The 19,343-nt window shown below is 38.7% G+C and overlaps 1 protein-coding gene across 1 annotated transcript in view; it reads left to right on the top strand.

Annotated features, from left to right (window-relative positions):
• LOC116329820 (protocadherin-15-like) overlaps positions 1–19,343 on the top strand; it is a 209,712-nt gene that overhangs the window by 106,815 nt on the left and 83,554 nt on the right. Inside the window, exons 20-22 of the mRNA XM_039616856.1 lie at positions 5,357–5,485; positions 17,524–17,643; positions 18,656–18,841. Of these exons, the coding sequence (XP_039472790.1) occupies positions 5,357–5,485; positions 17,524–17,643; positions 18,656–18,841 (435 nt within the window). The remainder of the gene's footprint in view (positions 1–5,356; positions 5,486–17,523; positions 17,644–18,655; positions 18,842–19,343) is intronic.

The following is a 19,343-nucleotide window of genomic DNA, read 5'->3' as shown; positions in this document are numbered from 1 at the left end:
TTCGTGCTAAAGTGATATTACACACACTCTTGCTCATGCAGCCATGTAGTTAGTCTATTGCTCTCTGGACCTTGGCAATTAGTGTATTATCTTTGTGTCCCGAGGGTCCAGAAGTCAGAAAATGGATAAAAGTAGTTTGGACATTTGTCTGCTTGACACTCCATTATGTTTTGAGTGAGAGTAAAAGAGTATAGGATTGTGAATGGAGAGAGACAGAGAGGGTATACAAGAGGGGAATGATATCAGCTACAGGGAGAAACTGAAGGGAAGACAAGGAAAGAAAGAAATGGGGGGAAAAAGGAGAAGAGGAGATTGGAGTGTAGTTGCCTTATACAGGCCCATTAATCAGAATCACCTGGAAGGCCTTGGGTTGTCTTCATATGGGCGCACATACACACGCACACGTTTGTGTCCCATATTATTAAATGTCCTGTTGTGAGAGTGTCAGGCTACAAAGTGCCTAATTGGCTATTTGGCCAGTGAATCCATCATGCTGCCACAGACTGAGGACCCTACAAGTTGGTGCAGTAAACCAGCTTTACTGTAAGGACGGTGTGCATTGTGGGATGCCATAGAAACTGTCAGCAAATGGTCCGCGTTGGACTGTGTCATTGCATTAGTAAATAAATCCTGTGTGGATTAGCGCTGCTACGTTAATGAATGTAAAGACTTAATTATTCTGTATATGGAACAGACAAGGCCAGACTTTTAAATCCCAAGAAACTAACAATGTGCTCATTCTTCTCACATCCACCATCTCGTCTTCTTTTCCGCGCAGATGTAACTTTGGGGCAAGTAAAATATTTGCGAGGTGTCGTACTGTAATACACAAACTCTCTGTCTGTGTGAAAATGCCTCCTATATGATCTGTACACACAAGTACATCTCAGGCTCGTGACGATTCCTACCTATATTGCACATTATAATGTCATCATGTTGCCTAGCAACCGCCTACTAATGTGCTAAAATGACCCATTTGTAGCATTTACTGTATGTACCTAGAAAACCTTATAAAAGTATCATATTATTTTATTTTCATGACAACAACATAGTTTACATCCAAAAAACGTAAATGATGCGTTACATATTATAATGCAATTATGTTGCTTTGCAATCACCTAACAGCAGACGAAAATTACAGGCTGTAGCATGGACATGTACTTGGTAGAAAAATAAATCGGCCTGTATTTGCAACATTCTGCAAATCTTTCCTATACATGTGCAACATTAATCTCTTCAGTTGCTAAGACAGATTTATTGAAGACTCAGTACTCCTTTTCAATCTACATTCAGTCATGTTTTACTTATATGTAAAGATAGAATAAGAAAATGCCACAAAAAACAAAAACTACGACAACAGAGATGGTGAATTTAAAAAATGAGTCTGAATAAAACATTCAAGGAACATTAAGAACAGAAGATCTTAGAGCATAACAGCTAAAAGCAACATTACCAACTTTGTATTCTGCTTTGTGAAAGAGAACTAAGTGATCTTTCCAGTTCGCAAACTAAAAGTATTTCTTCTAAATGTCACTGTATGCACTGTATGCGTTAATTGTAGCTGATTTATTGATATTTTTTCAGCATACTAGAGGACAGCATTACAATAAGCTCTCCTGTGTCTTATAAAAGTAGGCATCAATCTATGTGTTACCTGCAATATCAGTCTCCTCAAAGTACTTTTATATCTGTATTCAAAATCAGTGTTTTCGCATTGTACACAGTCAATAAAACTAAAACTACTTTTGACCTTTCATTACACGCTGCATTAAAACATGGGAAACACAAGGTCAGAGGCATATACAGTGGCTCCAGCAAAGCTCTGTTTATAATGCAGCAAAGGCAGTTTCATCTGATTATTACAGGCGATGCAGTATTGCTGTAAATGTGTGGGGGGATTTAGTGCTTTTCTATTCAGAATGCAAAGGCACATTACTATACACTAAATGTATCTTCTGCAAAATCAAAGTCAACAACAAGTCAGCATCAGGTCTTTGTTGTGGGTCGGGCCAGAAGACAGCCTTTGATCTGATCTTTAATCCTTCCTCTAAGGGTTCTCTGTATACTCACTCCATGTGCGTATCCTGTTGTGCTGGAGGACACAGTCAATAAATGAAATGCTGACCCTGTTGATTCCTTCACACCTCTATCTTTCTGTAGTTCATGCTGTTGTTTTGAAGGACTGTTTCAACACTGAGAGCATCGTGCTGGGAGTTACCTGTTCTCTGCTCTGAGTCTTCTGATTACTGGCACCATAAAATAAACCTGCTTAAAGTCTGCACTCTTCGTCCTGCTTTCATTGGTCATTAAACAGGAACAGTAATCTACCACAGTTCCTCCAATTTCAGATAAATAAACAGTTCTTGGCCTCGTTCTTCTCGCCATCTTCCTTGCACTCTTGATTGTTAGTAAGAATTCAAGGATTCATCTTGTACACCCTGCTGTCTTATGTTGGTTTCATTGCATCATTAGCAGCAAGTGTGAACAACTTTGCTTAATTGTGTTTAACTTCTGCCTGGTTGCCATCGTTCATTACGAGCACATCACACTGCAAAATCTTTTTTTTCTTGGGCGCCAAGTGTGTTTAGAGTTTCGAAAGTGGAACAAATGAGATCTGCAGATTGTGTGTAAGTCAGGTTCTGCTGAGTGACTGATTCAATAACTGGGTTCAACACGCTGAGCATTTGGCTCGGAGAATGTGATTTAGTGTTTTAGCAATTCCCAAAAACTGCAGTGTTGTCAGTTATCAGCTGTGACATTGCATTGGCGGACCACTAAAAATAATATAGCTAAACCCTTAAAAATGCAGCGTTCTCCGGCGGGGTGATTGTTAAAATATGGCAGATGGCCACCGTGTCTGTGAAATAATAAACTCTGAGGTGCGCGGGTATTTAAAAGTGATGTTCACAGAGCTCCCAAGGCAAAATGAACCTTACTCCATCTCTTTCTTTTGTGTCCGTATGTGTGTTTGACAGTGTTGCTCACAGACCGTCTTTCATTGTGTCATAGCTCTCTCTGCTTTACATACACTGCCATGCAGATAAACAGTTTTGTCAGGTGTGAGTTTTTAACCTTAGATCACTTGCATCACCAATGTTCCCTGTCAGCCTCAATAGGCTGTTGTCACCTCTGAGATTGTCACTCTCCCCACACACAGGCCCACACATACTGCCTCTTTTCTTTTAATCCCACTGATGTAAACTGGTGAGCCCTTCCTCCTCCCAATTCCATTCTTTAAAAGTCAAATATTGGATGACTCTCTTTCTTCCACTCATGAAAGTCACATTAAGAAATTGGTGACATCTAATCAGCTACGGCCTCTCCCTCTCCGACTCTTTCTTGGTTACACAGTGAGATAAAGCGTAAGACAAATTACATTTGCTTATAATTTTCTGTAAAACAGATTTTCTCTTACAAACCTGTACAAATATACATCAAAGCCTCGGGTTTGTTTGGGTTGATTTTATTTCCCATCTTAGACACTTTTCTCCCTCTCATTCGCAATCAGGTTTAGATCACACTCCATCCGTCATCTGTTTTGCTGACACATTTTTCATTCCTAGAATCTAAAGGCAAACATTCAGATTCATTTTTTTTTTTTTCTAGTTCAAGTTTTTTATAGCAGGGCCAAAAGCCCTTTTAAATTAGCATGCAGTGTTTTTAAACCACACAAGCCTGAATTCAGTCTGAAAGCAGCCCCTCTTTAACCCTTGTCTGCCCCCACATTTCACTCTTAATTATTCATTTAACACTGACTGGCCTATATTCAAGCCAAGTGAAAAGTCTGACACTGTGTTTTGAATGCTACTGCCTCATTCACATTGATCTTCTAAAAGCACAAACCCTCATTATTTAAAGGGAGTAAACTATGTTAAGATATTAATATGATGGCAAGAATGGCAGCGGCAACAGTTTAATGACAAAAATGCATCCACAGTGAAATAGTAGGTTTTCTGCTGTCTCTGTTATCATCTATGCTCACCAGCTACTTCATTATAAATAGGTCAGTTCAACTGCTTATTAACACAAATATCTAATAGGTCGATCACATGGCAGTAACTCAAGGCATGTAAACATGATCAACACGACCTGCTGAAGTTCAAATGAAGCGTCACAATGGGGAAGAAAGGTGACTTAAATGATGGTTGTTAAATGGTTGTTGATGGCAGATGGACTATAGTGCAGATCTACTAAGAGTTTCCCACTCAAACATCTCTAGGGTTTAAAGACAATGTTTCAAAAAAGACAAGATATCCAGTGTGCAGCACTTCTCTGGGTGAAAATGTTACAACCCTAGGTTTGCAGAAGAGCACATTGAAGCTTGCAGCAGATGGGCTACAGCAGCAGAAGACTGGACCGGTGCCACTCATGTCAGCTAAGAACAGGAAGCACAGGCTACAGTTCACATCAGCCCACTACAGAAAACTGGAAAAACATTGTCTCATGATTCTCAGTTTCTGCTGAGCCATTCAGATGGTTCAACTTTGGCATAAACAGCATGACAGCAATGGTTCAAGCTGTGCTGGTGGTGTAATGGTGTAGGTGATATTGTCTTGACACACTTTAGAGCCGTTACTACCAACTGAGCATCATTTAAAGGCCATGGTCTACCTGAGAATCGTTGCTGACCATGTCCATCCCTGTAAGTGTCCAATCTTCTGATGTCTGCTTCCGGCAGGACAACACATTATGTCAAAAAGCTCAAATGATCTCATCTTGAACATGAAAATGAGTTCACTGTGTTCAAATGGCCGGTGGCCGGTGTGATGTGGTGGAATGGGAGATTGGCTGTGCAGCAACTGAGTGACGTTGTCATATTAATATAAACCAAAGTCTCTGAGACATGTTTCCAGCAACTTGTTGAATCTATACCATGAAGAATTAAGGCAGTTTTGAATGCAAAAGGAGGTCCAACACAGTACTGGCAATATGTAAGATGGGAAGTGGCTGCTAACTATTTTCACCATAAATGTCACACAGCAATACTTCCAGGGTGTAAAGGGTTAAAACAAACAGACCTTTTACATCAAGAGAGAGAACAAGTGGACCAACAGTGAGCAGTTTTTAAATCTATTTATAGAGAGAACAGTTCTTACTAGCACAAAGGGATATGGCAGCCAGGGCCTGATTACAACAAATTTGCAAGCAAAATGAACTCTTTAGTTAGTTATATAAGACGAGGTTAGCAAGAGGGACAAATAGACTAAGATGGTAAAACAAAACCCACAGTCTTTGAAATGTAGTGATTCAGTTTTAGTGTTTGTATTCTGATAATCATCATTTAAAAAAATAAAGGTTTGTACAATAATTAGTCTTTGAACTAAACACTAACACGGTCGTTTGCATGTGTGTGTAGACGTCTACAGTGACGGTGAACATTGTGGTGACAGACGTTAATGACAACGACCCGCTGTTCAATACTTCCCTGCCAGTGAACCTCACTGTCATTGAGGAGCAGAATCACGCCTACGTTGGACAGGTTAAGGTAAGATTAGACACACACACACACAGAGCTGCACACAACACACTCTAAATCATTTGGAGAGAAGCAGCCTGCATGACCAACCTTATTTCTCTCACATTCCTACATCGCTGTTCACTACATGTTTTTGAATACATTTAAGCACTCACTGTAATTAATATTTGTAGTGTGTGAACAGGTATAATTACAGCAAGTTTGTATGCTAATGTGTTCATTTTCCACTCGTCCCTGACTGTGCATTTGCTTTACCTTTTTAGTTTATTTCCTTACACTAATCCTTTATTATAATGATGAGTCATGAACAAACAGACAGTTTAGATGGGACTTTATCTCATTCTATCAGAAACGCTGATTCTCATGCTCAATTAAAAACCCAAACACAGCGGTACAGCAAGATTACTTTTTTCTGTTATTTCTCTAGTGGCTCACACCAGTGTGTTTGAACTGGTTGCACAGCTCTCGTGTTATTGGGACACAAATCATCATATCTGAATCTAAGCCATGTTTCTGTGAAACTGATGTAAGGTCGCTGTCACCAGAGACGTCTCACTTCTTTAGTTATAACTGCAGATTCCTTGACCTTTCTGTTTGTCACATGTTTCATCTTAAAATGTGTTAATTTGCATCATGCAGGCTGGCTTTTTTGTCCCCAGAAGGACGGAAGGATCCCACAATACGACTGTGTAAACGGATTATTGTCCCCTCAGCATAAGTAATGCAATACATGCATGCGCACACTGATTCACAGAGGCTCTAATTGAATTTGGCTCTTATAACCTTTTACAACGGGGACCAAAGATCACTGACGTAACTTTTTAAACTGGCGTGGCTTTGTAATTAGGATTGTTATTATACTCATAGGACTTTGAGTGCATATTGCAGGTGGAAGGGGATACAAGGAAATACGTGCATGTCCTGTGGTGCAAGTGTGTGGAGTAGTGTCTATTAGGATTATTACTGTACACAAAACCTTACAGAAAATAGGGAACAAATACACATTGTGTGTAAATCCAAATATTCCATGTTAAAAAAAATGCACAAACCATGAGGTAAATGAGCACATGAAGCACCAACGATGGCACTATAAATAAGAAAAAGACCTTTATGAAGTTTCAACCAATTTGCAGTATTTATTTTCTTTCTTTCTTTTGCAACAAGAAAAAATAAAACTGAGACTAAACATTTCCCAATAAAGTGCAATGGTTATGTTTTTCTTTTGTTTGGGGTTTCTTTTGTTTCTTTCTTTAACCTGGTAATGGAACTCAACTTGGATGAGAATTCTTGGTTACATTCCCTTTATTTTTCCTGTGTTTGTGTTAAAGCAGTGTCATGAAAATTATCTCTAAATCTGTGGAAAATCTACAAAAACAACAACTTCAACAACAATAAAAAAGGAAAATAAATAGTTAGGTTTAAAAGGCTAGCTTTGCTTTCACCTGTATCAGCACTCTGGTCTCCACTTACCAGAAAGACTCCTGGACTTGTTCCAGACCTAATAACGGACTTATGTATTCCCTAGACAGGGGCCATGGGTAAATCTGACACTTTGATAGGCTCTGATCTTTAAAGATGCTCACTTGGTTGCATGCTTGCTTGGATTTGCTCCAAGCTTAATTCATAGGCTTTATACAGCGATGTCAGGGGGTCTTTGATCAGCCTGACACTTTGCCAGGTTCTAAATGTTAATCACGCTTCTTTGCTTCAACACTAGGACTTCTCCTGAGATAAATACATGGCCCTTGTACACGCTTGTCCAGGACTTTTAACAAGTCATACTTTAACAGGTTCCAAACTTAAAAACTTCAATAGTGTTTCTTATTCGGACCATCGGGCACAATTCCAACCCTTATGCCCGAAGAGGATATTTCATTCCAAGCATTCCAGATTTTTACTTTCACTCAGATCTTTGGCCATGTTCCAAATTCAACATCCAAAAACCCACCCTAATCTGTGGAGAGGGCACTTGAAAGAATTCCAATCCTGAACTTCCTCCCTTTCAAGGACCCTTGGATATATTCCAAACCAAAACAGACTATGTGATCCCTCAGTGGGCTGATCAAGGCACGACTCTGGGCCACATTCCAAACCAGGGTTCGTAGCTGTAAGCATTAAAAAGATTTCCGGAAGAATGAATAGACCTGACCTTGGTTTGCTGATTCTAGTAGGTAAATGGGAACAGGGGAAGATGTGAAAATGCTTGGGTGGCAGGAAGAAGTGGGAGGACCACAGTAGGGAATAAAAGGTGGGATGCCAGAGCTAAGAGCCTCATTCTTAAACTGCCTGTCATGAATTTAACACACATGGTTAAATAATTGCTTAGAAAAAGGACAGATTGAGTGAATTCAGTTTTTCGCTGTTTTAAAAAGCCCCAACATGAACTGAATTTTCATTATGTAATTGCAAATGGAAGCAAATACCTCACACTTTTAAAGCAGGCTGTTTTAAAAGCAGGTCTGTTATAGTCCTTCTAGCACCATATTTTCATTCCTTGAATTCCCTAAAGTTACTTTGCATGGTCCACAGTTCAACATATCTGTCCATCCATTTTCTTAACCTTCCTGTCCTGCTTGGGGTTGCAAGGAGAATGAAGCCAGCCTGAAAGCAAGGCAAGGAGGTATGAAACTCCCTGCTATGATGTAACAGTACTAACCACTGTGCCTCCCCAATTTAAAATAGAGACATCACTATGCCAGAAATTTAGTTGTCGGTACCAGTACCAGGAATAGATGTTTGCCAAGTTGTCTACAAACATAAGAAGAGATGTAGATTTGAACAATGAAGTACCGCCTTCCTGAGTGCTTATTGTCTGATATTCCAGCTCTATCAGCAACGCATAATGTTAGACACAGCCTCATAGTGAGATGCATCATATCAACTCTTAATCAGTTTACAGTTTGGTCTATCCATCAACTGCAGGGTTAGGCAGTCATCCCCAATGGATGACTGGGAGGTCTTTCTCAGCTCTTCAGCCTGAGAATACATCAGTGAAATGACCTGCTACAGACTGTTGGCTGTTCATTACATGATTACCTGTCACTGTGTGACTGATAACTTTCTGTGTACTGTCAGTGGAAATGTGTTGCACAGAAACTGGCCTGGCCATTTATTGTAAATTGTTTTAAATCGATTGGTAAGAAAAACATCTTTTAGGGGTAAACTTTTAGGAAATAGGCCACACATTATCGATATCCCTTTATACTGTGTACATGACTGTGCTACACCTCCTTAAAACTATCAGTTCTGGTTTAACATGGCACCTCATAGCAAAAAAAGCTGACGAGAAACAACAGAAAAAGAAGCAACTCCACAAAAACTCACTAAAATACATTGTAGGAATGAGACGACTAGCAAGGGCTTGTCTGTATAGTAACTAACCTACTTAGAAAAGACCTACATGCTGTTATTATACCTGAAATGAAAGAAATGTGCTCAGAGACAGATTAAAAATATCTCAGTAATCGAGTTTCAGTTGCAGGTACTTCTTTTAGGAATTAAATTAAAGGCAGAGGTGAGAATGGGATAGAAAAAAAACAGAAGCGGGGGGAAAGGGGGGGAACTGAAAGAAAAGAAGCCTGTGCACCTGAACATGACAGGCAGAACTTGTGAATGTAGAGATAAGAGTTCATATTTCAGGCTTTAAGGTGGGTTTTTTTCTGGAGTCGGTCTCTGTTGAAAAGCTGCAGGCATAAGGTAGCTGAGACATTAATTCTATTGTGTTCGTGGCTTTTAACTGTCTGGCAATGTAATTACGCTTAGATAACTGTGAGAAAGACATTAAGGGAGGGATAAGACACGAGGACAGAGAGCAGAAGAAGAGGCAGAATAAAAGCAGAGTGAAAAGTCACGCTCAAACCTTCTGCAGCACCCGACTCTGGGAACTGCAGTCATCAATATGTTTAACATCAGGTGATTAATCAGTCTAAGTGATTCAATCCAGCGTGTAAAATGTTGTGACAACTTTACTGTACTTAAAGGTGAGTTTTAGGGGAAATGTTATAAATCATTGGGGCTAACTGAGATCATTACAGCTCAAACTGTTTGGCTTTTATGCAAAAATACATAGCAACAGTCAGGGGCCCTTCTTCTTCTTTCACCTGGTCGCCACAGCAGATCTTCTGCCTCCATCTCCCCCTATCCCCTAGCATCCTCCTCTCTCACACAAACCTTCTGCATCTCCTACTGTCTATCTGCTCAATGTTCAACATCCTTTGTCCTGTGTGAACCCCCTCCCCCCCAAAAAACCCACAACTCAGCCTTGCTTCTCTAACTTTCTCTCCAAGAACACTCAAGGACTCTGAGTACAACATCTTGACAAAAAATTCTCTTTTTAGAATTATTTGGAAATACACTGCAGATGGAGAAGAAGACTGATACCATTTTACCATTTGTCCAAGATGCTTTGGCTAGATTAACTTAGTAGAAAAAAACACAAGCAAATGTTAGTGCTGCTCACATTGCAGGGGTTTAACCCATTATAAAAAGTATAACAATTTTCAATTCTGTCCTTACCTAAAGCCACTGCCATTTAACTCTTATGGAAGCAAAAATATTTTGGACACTAAATACTCTTAATCATTGTCTTATAAATTTAAAAACAATTACTTTTTATTATAGTACAGAATCTTAATGTAGTCAACAACTGCTTACTTAGAAATACTTTCAATATGACACAGCGCTTAGCAGGTGTCATAAAAGTAACAAATGTTTTAGAACTTGTTTAAATCTAAAAAAAATTGTATTGTTATGTATTAGGCAAATACATAGGATTTATGTTTTTAGTTTGCTATAGTTTATTTTTGCACAGGTATGTTGAGTTTCCTGTTTTATTGTGAAGTTCCGTGTCTTATGCTAGTGTGTCTGGTTTTGCTTCCCCTTGTCTCGTTAGCTCTGATTTCTCCCAGCTGTGTTTCTCTCCTGTCTCCTATTCCCTGATTACACCATTGTGTATATAAGCCCTGTGTTTCCTTTTGCTTGTTGCTGGTCCGTCTGTGTTGTCTCCCCGAGTCTCCCTGTGTTTCTGCCGTATGATAGTTTCATGTCAGTTTTGTTAGTTTCCTCAGTTTAGTTTTCTCTTAGTTTCTCTGTATGCCCTTCTCGGTTCCTCCTGCATCCTGTTCACCTCAAAATAAAGCTCAATCTCCGGATCTATCTCAGTGCCTGCGTTTGGGTCCTTATTGCACCTCTACATGGCCTGCCTCGCCAGCCGTGACATTAACAATATGATTCAACACAGCCTAAGCCAGTTTTGCAATACCCAGACCTAGTTTTTAATCATTTAAGATCAAATTTAAGTCGGTATACTGATCTTCTCTCAAGTGGGAAACTGATCAAGCACACCGTTCAAGCATTTAAGCTAATTTTTCTGAGCTGATTTAAATTAAAGACCTTGTGTATACTGCTGGATTAACCATTACGGATCATTATCAGTGCTGTTAGTTTATGGCATAATGTGACATAAATCTTACATTCGTTAATGACCTGATAAGCACTACAACTGTGCTTGTACACAGTAAAGACATTTTGTCACTTTTGGATAGAGCCAGGCTCGTTGATTATCCTTGCATTTTTTCGCTAAGCTAAGCTAATTGGTGGGTTTTACAGCTAACAAATGACTGTGTGTGGTATTAGTCGTTTCGTCTAATTCTCCACTTCATTTTCCCCAAATGTTTAAGACTAACCATTTACTTTATTTGCACACACATAAAAGTAAGAAAAGAAAATAAGCACACACATTTTGTCCACGTCTCCTTGTTTTCAAGCTATAAAACTGCATTTTTCTACCTTCTTGCCTTTTTACCTTCGCTCTCTCATTTATTTTCCGTGTCTCACTTCTTTCACGCCTTTCTTCAAACAACACGGGATAATCATCCAATATGTGGATGCTCTATTAAGTTTCTAACAGTTTTACCCCCAGATAGTAATGAATCACTGAATACGAATCACATCAAGAGGACTTCGTTTTTCTTAGTCTTCATAACACTGACAAGATGGAGTCTAATTTTCATTAATTCTAATAGTCGCTGTGTGAGATGCGATGAAAATTTAATGATCCAAAATTGGGGAAACAGACAAAAATGGGTCACCGCATTAGCAAGTAGTGACTGGAGTACAGCAAATGAGGTAGAAGGTAAATATAGAAGGTAATGGGGGTTAGATGAAGTTATTCAACTGACAATGTTGATAATATTGCTATTAAAGTCTTTACATAAGGATTTTCCTCTTATTAAGTAAAGATCTATGGCCCCTGTTTCTTTTTTTGGTTAGTGGCTATTTTTTTCAGAGATCATTACTAAATACTATTCAATTGTAATTCTAGCTTTTTACAGATAGTTTTATTGTAGCAAGTCTTTAAGCTTTTAAAAACGGCAGGTTTACACATTAGCCTTCAGCCTTACACTGTTTTGGGGGTTTTTTGTGACCCAAAAACCATTTGCTGGTTTCACACAATAATTGCTGTCAACCCAGCTGCGCTTTTAAAGTGGATATAAAGCTCATGATCGTGAATTTTTGGTAGAAAATAATTAAACCATAAAACCATATATAGGACCGTATTTTTCGGACTATAAGCCGCACTGGATTATAAGGCGATACAAAACTGTCAGATAAGTCAAACTTCATTCAGCTCATTCACAATAATGCTCAACATTGTTCAGTTGTAACACATAAAATACAGAAAAATGCTCTCAGTTTTTCAGTTCATTTCTCTTCTACAAATCCATCAAGTTCATCATCACTGTCTGAGTTTAACAGTTGGGCAAATTCGGCCTGTAAGCATGTCTCTTAGCAGGTGCCATTTTGGGATCCTTATACACACAGCATAATATTATGTTGAAGCACAGGATGTATCACTCCGCAAGGCTCCTGACTACAGTAGCTGTAATGCTCCGACAATCCATCAAGCGGCTTCGTAGCTTACCAAAGTCATACTAAAACATTTTGACAGATTTTTGAGCGCAGTGTATCACATAAAATCAGTTCGAGGTCAGTAAGCACAACCAGAATTGATACATCAGGCGTACCGGATTATACCAGAAGGCGCACTGTCATTTTTAAAAAAAATTGAAGGATTTTAGGTGCGCGTTATAGTCCGAAAAATACTGTACTAATTTTAGTGTAGATGAGGCCGTAGTAGTCCTGCCTATAACCACAATAACTTGTAACCACACAGCACCTGTACAGGATAGTTTTTGACCTTCAAAGGTTCTTTGTTGATGGCTTGCTTTAGGGAAGAGACGGCGCATTAGGATCTGGAAAACTAAAATTCTACAAAAAAAAAAAAAAAAAATTGTTTCGCAATAAAATAATATAACATAGAGTAATATGCAAAGGTCTCGAGCCACCACTTATTTCTTTATAATTTGCTTCCAAATAGAGTTTATTGTATTTTTAATATGGTCTTGAGTAACTGTTCCCCAGTTTTTCTGATGGTCTTTCGAAGTTTTCTTTGGACATTTGCTGCTTTTTCACTTATTTTCAGTCCAGTCATTGTACCTGACCATTTTCAGAGGAACCTTTTAAAAATCCATTTAATACTGACCTGTTACTTTCTAAAACGTCACCCAACTCAAGGGATCTAAGTGTTGTGTCTAAACATGACAGGAAACAAATGAAAAGAGACCATTTTAAATTGGATCTTTAGGTAGATTGGAAAGTAGCAGGCCTGAAAAAAAAAAACAGAAAAAAATAAATAAAACAATCATACAACCAATTTTAAATCAGTACCTTGAGGCACTTGACTACTAGCAGCCAGTCGCAGACATATATAATTTGTTTCTGTGGCTGAAAAAACAGAAAATGCCAAAGATTAACAGTCTGACAGTCATAAAATAGTATTTTTACACCAACAAGGTGTAAGGTATCTTGGCATGACGTACAATTTTGTGGAGTGATTGATTTGAAGTTTAGGGTTGAAATTGTCATCACTGTACATCTGTATGTACAGAAGGATGACAGAAGGATGAATGAGTATAAAAACACTGTGTGGAGGCTTTTTCATACATTCAGCTATTGTATTTCAGTTCTTGTGTTGGGGATCTTGTCAAAATAAATGCAGAAACATACAGTCAGATTTGGATCTACATGCAATGCCATGATCAGTAATATCTTGCCAATTCTCCCAAAAACACTGCCAGTGCCATAAAAGCACACCTGGATAGAAAACACACAGTGGAGCACTATCAGTCATGGACTGGCATCCCCAGAGTGCAGACCGCAGCGTTATTAAAGCAGTGTGGGATCATCTCGACACAGAACAGAAAAGAAGGCAGCCAGCATCCAGAGAAGAGCTTTGAAAGTTCTTCAAGAAGCCTGGAGAATTATTCCTGAAGACTATTTAAAGAAATTACAAGAAAGCTTGTCAGAGAGTTCAGGCTGTGCTGTAGAATAAAGGTGGTCATACCAGATATTTACTCTCAAGCTTGTTAGAGTTGGACAGCCTCTGGCTTTGCCTTATATATTGTATCTTTATGTTTGCACATTTTATTGAATTGCTGAACCTCTGCCAGTTTCACAGCAAAATACAAAGAACTGAGGGGTGGCTCGAGATTTTTATGCGGTACTGTACACCTACCATCTCTTAAGGGAGCTTTAAGGTTAGGACTTCTTTCGTCAAACTACTATCTCTTACTGTAATTCGTGAATACATTAACATCCTTAAAATCATGCATAATTAAGCATGTCAGCCTTTGCATGTGATACTTTCCCATCCATGTTGAATTTGTGTAACACAGATGCCCCATCTGCACCTTGTGAGTGTGTTCTGGGGGATTTGCTGTCAGATATCTTTTCTCTTTATGCTCTTACTTTTTTTGTTAAAACAGAAGGCTGATTTGGGACTATGCTATGTGTCCCCATTGACTACAATGGGGACATACATTCTGTATACTCTATATATAATGCTCAAAGCACTGCTGTGCTGTCAGTTTGCTAGCATAACTGTACACTCTTGTTCCACAGTGTTGTTGCAAAGTAGGCAAAAAACACTTTGCTTTTTGTGTTACCTTGATCTCAAATTGATTTTGTCAGTATTTAATCCTCATCTAAGAGTACAGTTATTAATAGCCGATAGTTGTCAAGGTATTACCTTCATTGAAAGAGAATTTATCCAAATTGTATCTGACAAACTACTAAATTTTTACCCTCAAAGAGCCCCTTGAAGTTCTGGAAGAAAGTTGGTTCTGACAGAGCTAGACTATAGGATCAAATCAGCAACACTGAACATGTAAACAACAACCATAAGTAAAGCAGCCATCCTGAGAATACCCTTTGATCAACAGACTTTCATACAGGGCTTCAAATTTATTAGTTCTGCCATCTAGACAAGAACGCTTATGTGACCCTGGAATCCTTTTGGAATTGTAAGCCAGATGGTAGAAGAATAAAGTGTGCCCACAGCCGTGAGTGTCTATTAACCCTTACCTTCAAAGTGCATCACAACGCCACCTTCAAACCAAATTATTAAGAGGTGTACTTGGAAAACACCTTGTGATCAGTGCACCCTTGGCACCTTTATTCAGGACTTCCGATCTATGGAATGGATTGCAAAGTAATTACACAAGGACCACAGGTAAAGAGACTGTGCATAATCCAAATTTTAATTAAAGCTAATGTTTAAACATATAGTAGTTCAGGTTGGCCTTGAGAATTAACAAGCAGAAAATAAATTTTTGCTCATTCTGGAGTTCAGATGGACATTGGGGACAACGTTTTACAAATTACTGTGAAATAAATAGAGACTATGACTTGAGAAGGGATCTGACCATGACCTGTTTCTGTCTGAGGAGAAAACTCTCCCTTAGATAATTAGCATTCATGGACTCCTTTAAAGGTTCCCTTCACTTTCCATTCAGTTTTCTGACCTGCTCCAACAGGTCAGCATGACCTCTAGCAAACCTCTTCACGATCACATTCATCACTGCATTCTTGAAAACCCTTGGCATATTAGTAGCTCCAAAGACATGACCATCTGCAACTCAGTTTTAAAAAAAATTCAATTTCCACAAATTTACATCTCAGTTAATGGCTGCATTATTTTAACCTTAAGTATATCAGGCTGTAATACTGTGTTTTTGTTTTAGTCTTTCATTTCAATGTCTTTTCTCATCTTCTATGTTTTTGTGTGTCCATTTGTTTGTTTAGTAATTTATAATTGCTGAGTTGATGTAAGCTTCTCTTTAACTTTTGTCAAATACAAGGCTTCAGTCACATGGAATTTGCTTACTGGTTGCTAGAAAAAATTCTCTACTCCCCAGCTTGCTGACAAGCGGTGGCTGATGGTCGTTAGGTTTAAGTATGATGCTGCCCCAGAAACATCTCCTTGTGATTGCCTTGGTCACTAGCAGATGGCAGAAATGGAACATTCTCTATTTTCGCAAAACGGAAACGGAGAACGTAAAAGTTTTGTCGTACTGCTTCAGCCAAAATGTTTGAAAAAGCGCAACCTTTTCTTTGAAGCCAAATGGTCTCCTGTTTTTGTTTGTGTTGCAATTTTTACAGTTTCATAACAACTCAGAGAGTAGATGTCAACTGTTTGCAGACAATTTGGCAACTTCCATGCAAACAATGAGCAACTGCTGCAATCCACTAGTGACCAAAGCAATTGTAAGAAGGTTTTGGGCGCAGCAGCATATATTTTTTTTGTAACCACTTTTATCAAGCACATACCAGTTACTTCCATGAGCCATTTGCAGTCTTTAGTTGCTAGGGAGACATTAACATTTGAATTTAGCCCCAAAGCTATATAGATAATTGCAACCGTGGTGTTTACAGGTCATTTTTAGTTCTAAAACTTGAAATTCGAAGGCATGGGATCACAGTTTATTACTCCAACCATTTAACACACCAGGCTGATGAACAGTTGTTTAAGGTTGTTTAATAATGCTGTATAAACAGATTGCTAATTATCTGAGCATAACTTGCCATACTATGCCATAGACATAGTACGTGCACTCGCAGTTTTCTTACTGTTCAGAACAGGTGTGAAGCAATTATTTTTAACACTTGCCACTGACTTTCAAATTATATTTCACTTCTGGGAACTTGTATGAAACAGCAATGTAAGCAAACCCTAGGCCCGCACACACAAATGCACACGCGCGCGTCATGTTAATGTTTCCTCTGTTCTCCTCTCCCCTGCTCTGGCCTCATCTATTTTAATGCAGTGAGAATGCTGATTGGACAAGATGAACATTTAGACAGGGTGAAAGGAACAGCAGCTTGCAATTTGTCACCTTCTCACTACCTTTTTTTTGTATTAGTTGAAAGAGATGATGTGGAGAAGGGTTTGACTGGAGAACAGATGCAGAGGGGTAGCCAGATAAAAGCGGTGCAACAAAGGAAAGAAGACAGTGATCTACTTTCTTCCAAGTGAAAATTGAAACCACTGTCTCATTAACTCTGGAAAAGTTTAAGAATTGCTGGTGGGAAGTAACTTTAACGCCTTTGGACAAGTTGCAATAAGTGGGAAAAGAGAGCCAACAACAGGGGAAAAGAGAGCAGATCCCTCGAGTTTGTCTCGACACCCTTGCCAAATCAAACCAAAAAAACTTTAGATTTTTGTATAGGAGCAATAGCTAAAAGAATGTCGAATAAAGTTTAGGTCAGACGATGTGGCAGGACAGATCATTTCATGTAACTCTGACCCGCTTTCAATTCATGCTGGCAAAAGTTGTCAAAAAGTCTGCAAATACATAAAGCCCCTTATGAAACTGTACGGCAGGAAATGCTGTTAATAATTCTCATCATTCACAGCTATCTCTCCTTCTCACACATACATTGATTCACCCCCTTACCCACCCAGTATCTTTCCTGATTTCAAAAGAGAAACTGTGCAGTTGTTAACAAGATTGAAAAAAATGTTAAGAGTTGTACATCATTGATTTACACATGTACTTTGTTTAATTTGAGAGGACTTTTTATTAAAAGAATGACTCACCTCAAAGGCAGCCTGAAGTGCTGCTTGCATTTCAAAACAGCTGATTAAACCCTTGAATTCCCCTTTCTTATTACGTGTGTGCGTGTGCATTTTTTTCTGTCTGGTTTAGGCTACAGATCCAGATCTGGGGGCAAGCGGTCAGGTCCATTATCGGCTCGTCAACCACCAGGGGCTGTTTTCCATCAATGCCACTGGAGCCATTACAACTGCAGTGCCACTGGACAGAGAGGTCAGACGAAGCTGCAGATTTTGTTCCTAATTAGTTTAAGGCGAAGCAGACAACTGTAAACGGTAATAATATTTTTATGATGTAACTCCACAGACGGGAATGGCTGAAAGAATTGTGTTTTGGGGTTTGCACATCCATCTATATGTCAAGTTCTCTTAAATTTGATCTTCTGATGATGTTGGAGGAGTTTTGTCAAAATCTGGCATTAACCTTCCCTTGGAGTGAAAGATGAACTGTTGGGCTGAATAAACTGTCAGCACAGTAAAGATGCATCTATCCAGATCAACGGAAGGGTCAGCAGCTTCTCTTGGATTTTTTTTCCCCATTTCTTAACGACATGACTTTCAGAAACCATTCATATGCTGCAAACTTGCCATTCAGGGCTAATACTTGTTCTTTTGTCCTCCAGTTGTCTAGTTGGCTCAAATTTTTTAAGGACACACTGCACATCATATCAAGATATGACACGTTTTCAGCGAATAGCTTGTTATGAATCATCTTCTATGTGGAAAAATAAACAGTTTTGCCTTTCAGACTGTGTTTTGTTGGCAGTTTTTGTAGAAAAACTGTTTTTGTTCCTAATAATAAAGTGCATAAAGAGAAGTTATGTCTAAACACTACAATGGATCATCCCAGTGGTTACGTACTGCTTTTATGCTAATATAGGTCAATAACAAACGAATCAAAAAACATTCCTTTTGAAAATGGTCAGTTACAAGAACTGGACTTACAATGTGTGCAAAAGAAGCCTCCCCAAAAAACACCTTTCTGAACTGTTGCTGGAGAACTATTGCCCTTTAAAAGCAAAATGTAAAGAAAAGAGGAGTGCTTGAAGAGTTTTGCACAGTACTGTCAAACAATATAGTGGTGACATATCCAGCAGCTCAAAATTAAATCTGGTTGACATGAATGCAAACTGTAATTTGAGTGGTTGGTGGAAGAAAGCTGTCAGAAAGCAATTTTTGTTTGCAGCTTTGTTAATGTTAAATTTTGAATCTATGTTCTCCTGAAGGTTAAAGGCCATTACTATCTCACGGTTGAAGCCTGGGATGGGGCAGAGAATCCACGGCGATCCAGATTAACACTTCATGTCACCGTTCTGGATGTAGACGACAACAGCCCAATATTCACCCAACAAACTTACAATGTCAATCTACCGGAGAACAGCCCAAAGGGCACTGTTATATTACAATTAAAGGTAAGTGTCTGTAAGAGGAACAGGTCGGTTTGTAGCTTAGGTGTTTAGCGTATCAAACAAAAAGAAAAAAATCAGTAGTTCATTGGAACTTTTATATCTAAATTTTTGGTAAAAGTTCTATATAAGGCTTTGTTGCAAAAAAAAAAACTTACTGAAACTAGATCATGACAAATAAATCACCTCTGCTGATGCATTGGTTGGTTTTAGATTAATACAGTTATATCTGAATCAGCAGATAAACAGTGCAGCAAAGTAAGGTATTTTTTGAGAAAACGACCTGCATTATAAAATGTAATTTCTTCACCAGATAACTCTGGCATGTATTTTTTATCTGAAGAAGATCCAACTCGGTGCTGCCCACAAGTCTTTAAACAAATGAATGGATTCCTAAAGGAACTGTTCTATATTGCTTATGCTGTTTTTATGTGTGCGTTAATTGTTTGTATTGCCCCACCAGCCATTGATCTAACGAACGATAATTTCCCAGAACAATTGTTTTTTT

Source organism: Oreochromis aureus, linkage group 8 (genome assembly GCF_013358895.1).
Source record: "Oreochromis aureus strain Israel breed Guangdong linkage group 8, ZZ_aureus, whole genome shotgun sequence".
NCBI lineage: Eukaryota > Metazoa > Chordata > Actinopteri > Cichliformes > Cichlidae > Oreochromis > Oreochromis aureus.
This window is presented reverse-complemented; position numbering and strand designations above follow the sequence as displayed.